The 6,927-nt window shown below is 47.2% G+C and overlaps 1 protein-coding gene across 1 annotated transcript in view; it reads right to left on the minus strand.

Moving 5' to 3' along the window:
• The window catches only part of Pacs1 (phosphofurin acidic cluster sorting protein 1), a 146,063-nt gene that overhangs the window by 19,381 nt on the left and 119,755 nt on the right, over positions 1-6,927 (minus strand). The window contains exons 7-9 of the mRNA XM_005351977.2: positions 4,779-4,838; positions 3,668-3,828; positions 3,240-3,333 (exon numbers count right to left, since the gene is read on the minus strand). Coding sequence (XP_005352034.1) covers positions 3,240-3,333; positions 3,668-3,828; positions 4,779-4,838 — 315 coding nt within the window. The remainder of the gene's footprint in view (positions 1-3,239; positions 3,334-3,667; positions 3,829-4,778; positions 4,839-6,927) is intronic.

A 6,927-nucleotide genomic window follows, 5' to 3' on the forward strand; every position in this document is an offset into this window, starting at 1 on the left:
GGCAGAAATCCTTAATAAATAAATAAATTAAAAAAAAAAGTTACAGTGCTGTTGTCACTGCAGCATTTGGGAAGACCTATTCCCCATCTCCAGGAGCTGTATTAAGGCATGTGACAAAGAAAAAGGAAGAAAATTCTTGACTTGTTGAAGCTCTGTTCCTGCTCAAACATCTGCAGGGATGGGCTGGGGTGTAGCTCAATGACCTCAGCACGTGCCTTAAGTGCAGCACCGACAGTGTGATGAGACGGTAACCTCCAGCAGCAGGCAGTCTGAGCTGACTGTATCTTGGGCAGATGTCTTGAAGCACGCACAGCCTAAATTTACTCTTACCAGCACAGAGAATCAAATTATGTTGCTACTATGTGTTGGAGTCTTGAGAAAATTCCGTAACTGCCACAATTTGTGTCAGCCGCAATCCTTTCTGGATTGAATTCTCTAAATATTTGGTGCTTACAACTGTAAGATTAAGAAAAATCCACAGGGGCTGGAGAGATGGATCAGAGGTTGAGATCACTGTTTGCTCTTCCAGAAACCTGGGTTCAATTCCCAGCACCCACATGGCAGCTCATAACTGTCTGAATTCCAGTTCAAGGGGACTGGCATCCTCAACAGACATACATGCAGGCAAACACCAGTGAAAATAAATTAAAATTAATTATAAAACAAAAGAAAAATCCACAAGTCTGAAGAATTGGTGAGGGAATAACAGTACTTGCTGCTCTGGCAGAGGATTCAGGTTCAGTTCCTGACACTTGCACGGTGGCTCACAACCATCTGTAACTCCAGTTCTAAGGGATCCCATACCCTCTTCTACCCTCCATGGGCACCGGGCACACATATATACACCAAGACAAAATATGCATACACAAATAAATTAAAATATATAAAGAAAAAACCTGCATTAATGAGGATGATGTTACAGTATCTGCATAGGAAAGCCCTGAGTTCTATCCCTGTACCACAAAAAGAAAGAAGTAAAAAGGCTGGGCACATGCCTTTAATACCAGCATTCGGGAGGTAAAGGCAGGCAGATCTCTGTGAGTCATGGGCCAGCCTGGTCTACAAAGTGAGTTTCAAGAAAACCAGAGATACATAGTGAGACCTGAGATCCTGTCTTGAAAAAAAACAAAACAAACTCCTCAAAAAAAAAAAAATCCAAAAAACAAAAACAAACAAACGAACAAAAAAACCCTAACAGTGCTGAGTAACAAGAATTGTCAAGGTGAGAGCAGAGGTGCAGAGCCCTCAGATCAACAACCACACTTTCTCCTCTACCCAAAGCACTCCACTTCAAGAGCATGAGCACAGCCTTGTTCTACCATCCCAGTGTCTTCAACTACAGGATTCCACAGCTCTACACCCACACCAAGACATATGTGCTCTTCAAAATAGAATCTCAGCAGGGGAACAAAGCAAACCTGAGCTCTGGCCAAGGGATTCAGAATCTGAAGGACTTGTGTAAGACATCCATAGTCTATCAACTGTGGGACCCCAAAAGAGAAATGTGCTAAGGAACTACACTTCCTGTAAGTCCAGCAGTCAGCACACACACTGCTGAGGATGACCCACGGGATCTCACAGCAGCCCACATGGCCTTTAGAGCACGTGTTTTCCATGTAGGCTTTAAGATGTAGAAACAGTCTTGAGAAGAAGCAAGTCAATGGGAAGATGGAATAAAGATTCACTCTGGAAAACCCACCCTTCAGTTAAGGATTTTGTTTCCTTGTTTGTTTGAGATTAGCCTGCCTCTGTCTCCTGAGTGCCGGGATGAAAGCCATGCACCACCCATGTCAGGTTTGTTTGTTCTTGCCAAATACAGGGCCCATCAAACTAGCTACACTGGCAGCTCTGTCAATACTGAAACACGTCTTTCCCTCCTAGGAGACAGCTCCTCCTCTTGCTGATTTAGTAGTCATGGGTATTGACTGAACAATCAATCAGTGTATGCCATAATCTATGCTTACTGCTTCATGGTCACTGGCTTGGCCAACACCTTACTTATACTCTGTCACAGTAGGACACTGCCCATCATTCGCAGAACTCTGTACAGTAGCCCTCCCTTCAGCAGGTCCTGGGCTTCTTCCCACAGAGTTACTCTAAGTGATTCTAGTGTCAGTCACTTATGCACATGAGAGAGGCTGTCTGTAGGATTATTCCTGTGGGGAAAAGCCGCTGAGTTATGCCCCAATGCTGTAGCACACTAAATGCTGCCTCCTTGACTCCAGAACATGCTTGAGAGGTGCTGGCATGGAGATCAGCAAGCAGCAGGGTGAACTTTCTTCATAACGTAATTTTTAATATGGGCATGGTTTTCCTTCTTTCACTTCCTGACTAGGAAACAGTTCATGGTGGGGTGGGTTGCCAGCTGCTCTTTAATAATGAAGAGAGATAAGATGGGAGACAGCTCCACCTGGTGGCAGAAGAGAGAGAAGGATTGCTGAGATGCTCAGAAGAGGGCACACAAAGGACAGGAGAGCCTGGCCAGCTGTAGACTGCTTGTCAGCAGATGGAGTGCCTGGTTCCCCACAGTTAACAGCCACTGTAGGGGAAGATGTGGATTCTCCCCTGTGAACAAATGACTGTGCCTCATCAGATGCCAACGCAGCAGGAACTGGAGAACTTCAACTTCTCTCAGCAACAGAGAAACATGGCCCTAACAGAACAGCATAACTCAGTTCTAAAACTATATTTGGTGACCATTTGCCTTTAATTGTGAAGAAAAACACAACTTCTTCTGCAGGTCTAAGGAAGGCTTGGCATCCACAGGCTGCTATCTATGACGAGCTGCTGGGAGCCACAGTAGAGAGCTCTCTCCTGTGCACAGGCAAATAGAGACCTGCGCACTAACTGCACATTCTTCCAAAGTATTGCTCTCCCCTGAGTCCTTCATCCAGAAAAACCTACTTACTACCTCCTGAACAGATCCTTCTGTCCTTTTATATTCATTATTTTCATAGCCTGAAGGTAGAATCAATACCCGCTGGCCAAATGGCATGCATTATGCCCTACACTCTCAGCTACCTCACAGAGGGAGGGTTCTGAGGCAGGGAGAATGGCTCTATGCCATGCTAGAGCATAGTGAAAAGAATACTCTCCTCTTGGATTGCTAAGCTGCCAGCCAGGGATCAGAGGAGCAAGACTGAAGCCACACTCAGAGAAGTGGAGGGCTCAGAGTGAGAAGCCAACACGGTCGGCAGGCAGGTCCCTCTCCCACCCCTTTTCACCATGAGTCTGCTCACAGGGCTGGTGGTGTCTTTTCCGAGGCTGCCCTTGCTGTTGAGGCTGCCAATCTCCGTCTGTGAGCTGGACTGCGACATCCCCTCAAAGAAGGGCCTGCAGCAAAGAAGCACAGCGGAGTCAGCGGCGATGGCAGCTCAGAAAAGCAGTTCCCAAGGCCGAGTGGGGCCGTTGATCCAGGCAGGTCAACAGCCTAGGCTCTGAGGACACTTATTAGGTAGATACTATGGGGTTGGTCAAGGGATTTCCAGAGACTCCTATCGGGATTTTTGTCAGTTAGAAACAAAACACTGATCTCCACCAGGAGAGTGAGAACTTGGAGATACTGAAAGCCATGACTCCCTGCATGAAGTACCAGAGGATGCAAGGGCATCATGATGGAGGGAAAAGGTAGCCTTGCAGGCAGCCTACAAGGAGCTCTGGGCCTCACTTGAGCTTGGGCTTTGGGGTGCTGAGGATGCTCTCTGTTTCCTCCATTTCAGGCCCACTGTCGCTGGGGTTGTACATCTCTAGACTGTCGTAGAGCTCGTCCAGATCTTCTTCCACTTCCCGAATCTGCTCTCGTGACACGTGTTCTAGCCCAAAGCCTACCTGTGAGCAAAATAAAGATCTATGAATCTGGGGCTCTTTCTTATTATTAACATTTGTGGTTAGACAAACAACAACTGTCTCCTAGGTCACGTCAACTGGTATTCTCAGTAATCCCTTCTAGAGGGACATGCTAGTGTCTCTGTGCCGCCCCGGCTGTCCTGGAACTCAGCTGTAGACCAGGCTCTGGGCTGTCCTCGAATTCAGAGATCTGTCTGTCTCTGACTTCTAAGAGCTGGGATTAAAGGTGTGTGCCACACCACTGCCTGGCTCTCTGTCCTTTCTATGGTCTGATTCTGAGATCAGGGGCATGCTGAGGTTATGTTTCCTCTCAGCTACTACTGATATCCATACCAGTGCTGGCAGCAGGAGGAAGAGATTTGCTGGTGTGCCTCCCAAGGAATCACACAAGAAAACCCAGGTATGGTAGGCTGGTCCGTCTTCTGTTCCCTCAAATTCAGGTACAAGCTGCTTTTCTTTGCAGCACACAGTGGAACAAAGACCTTTTCCCAACATTTCCTATCTTTATTCATTTTTAGTTTACTTATAAGCCTGTGTGAATAAAGGCAAGACTCCAGGGCCTAGGGGATTTCTGTCAAGAGCTGACCAATGAGGACATCACACTCGGGCTATTGCTCACTCGCAGCTCCTCTTGGGCTATGAGGAAAAATTAAATGGCTAGATTTGTCACTGCTGTCATTTGTCAATAGAAGAGAATTGAATATTGACTAACGATTGGATACGACTGTGCTAAGTGTTTCTAAAATACCATGGAACTGCACTCTCCATGTGAAGCCTGTACTCTCTCTTCATGGAGCATTAGGCTCTTCTCAGCTGCCTTCTCTCCTGGGCTCTGTTATGCATGCAAGTGGGCAGGATTCTTGATTCCATGATCCTGATGACTAGTGGCTACACAGGACCTAGGTATGAAACTGGAAGTAAGGGCGTCATACCTCATCGGAGACTTTGAATCGTTTTAGGAGGGCCACAAACTTCTGTTTGATGTTAGGTTGCTGTGGGAACAAATTATACAAATTATTCTCAAGTGACACTTACTGAGGCCAATTAAAGAGAGTCTATCAGGCTCTTACCCTCACAAGGAACAGGAGAAGAAAAATAGCAGCTGCACTTGCACTGAAAACCTCTCTAGAAAGACAGGCAAAAGCTGATGCAGCCCAGGGCCCTGGGCAGCTAGCTCAATGGAGATCTCATCCCCCAAGGAGGCCAATGACTTCCAGAGGTACAGCTCTAGCCCACCTTCTGTTCTGTCCAGCAGATGCAGATATCAGCTGGTGAGTGTCCTGTACCTCCATGATCAACATTTCAGAATGGCATTTGTCATCTTCTTGCACAACCATCTTAGGTAGCAGTGTCACCAACCCACTTAAGACTACTCCTGGAGTTTTTCCAACTCTGTCCATCAGCCTGCAATGCACACTGCCAGAAGAGGCCATTTTTCCTCTGTGTCATGACTGTCCCTATGCACTCACCCTGCTGTGTCATAGTGACTTGCTGGGATGAGTTTACATTTCCAGGCCCTAGAATTCACTGATGTTTCTTGTTCTGATTTAGGTACCAGGCTGAGTTTTTGGTCACACGTATTTCTGGCCTAAATAGCCAGACCCTCGTGTGGAATGGCAACAACTGACTTGCACTTAAGAATGAGAGTAGTGGCCGGGCGGTGGTGGCGCACGCCTTTAATCCCAGCACTCGGGAGGCAGAGGCAGGCGGATCTCTGTGAGTTCGAGGCCAGCCTGGTCTACAAGAGCTAGTGCCAGGACAGGCTCCAAAGCTACAGAGAAACCCTGTCTCGAAAAAAAAAAAAAAAAGCTACACAAGAAACCCTGTCTCAAAAAAACCAAAAAAAAAAAAAGAAAAAAAAAAGAATGAGAGTAGTGGCTGACCATAGACCCTCTGTCCAGTCACTGATGGAAGCAGATGCAGAGATCCACAGCCAAGCACTGGGCCGAGCTCCAGGGGTCCAGTCAAGGGTAGCGAAGAAGAATTATGTGAGTGTGTGTGTGCATGCGTGCATGTGTGTGTGTGTGCGCGTGTGTGATCATGATGGAGCAACACACAGACAGCTGACCCAAGCTTGTGGGAGCTCATGGACTTTGGACTGACAGCTGGGGAGCCTGCCTGGGACCAAACTAAGCCCTCTGCATGTGGGTAGCAGTTGTGTGGCTTGGTCTGTCTGTGGGATCCCTGGCAGTGGGACCAGGATCTATCCCTGGAGCATGAGCTAGCTTTTGGAGCCCATTCCCTATGGAAGGATACCTTACTCAGTCTTGATCAGCAGGGAGGGCTTGGTCCTCATAGGGAGTCAACAAAGTCTGAGTAGTAGATAGGGGGATGAATGGGGAGGTGGGGGGAGTGGGAGGAAGGGAACTGTGGTTGGTATGTAAAATGGATTAAATACAAGAATGAGAGTAGTGGGAAGAGCATGACCATCAAAGGAGAAACCCGAGTTCATATTGACAGAGAAGTTAAGACATGACCAGTCCATCACTGAGAACAAAGTGTTCTTGATGGGGAAAAAAGAATGTGTATGAACAGAAGGAGACAAAAAAAGGATCGTTACCAAGTGTCCAGAAACACAACTGGGAAGTACCTACAGCTTTTGGTAATGTCTCTGGGAGATGGGTATGATCACTGATCTCTGGCTATACACTGGGTGATGCTATGGAAAAGCCCACAGGAGAGGGGACTTAGGAAGCTCAGGAGGTATGCTTTGGGGGATAAAAAGAACTTTCTTATAATCACAGAGCGGGAAAGATAAAGACTCAGAAGAAGAAACAGTAAGGAGGTCTTATAGCTGTTTTCCTCCTGGAGTTTAAAGGAGGAAGGGTTGGATTCGGGGGACCTGTCTTTCCAACAGGGCTTGAAAACCTGGAAAAAGGGGGCAGATCTTATGCTCTGAGCCAGTGACACAAAGAGGAAGCTAGGGTTGTCTTCCGGAGGGCTTTGCTCTGGAGTCTCATGAACTCCATGCAGAGGTTAAGAGTGCTATTTCGTGGGAGCAGGCCAGGCTGGGATGCACCTTTAAAAATAATTTGGCTTGGGCTGGAGAGATGGCTCAGTGGTTAAGAGCATTGCCTGCTC

This window comes from Microtus ochrogaster, chromosome 8 (genome assembly GCF_000317375.1).
Source record: "Microtus ochrogaster isolate Prairie Vole_2 chromosome 8, MicOch1.0, whole genome shotgun sequence".
NCBI lineage: Eukaryota > Metazoa > Chordata > Mammalia > Rodentia > Cricetidae > Microtus > Microtus ochrogaster.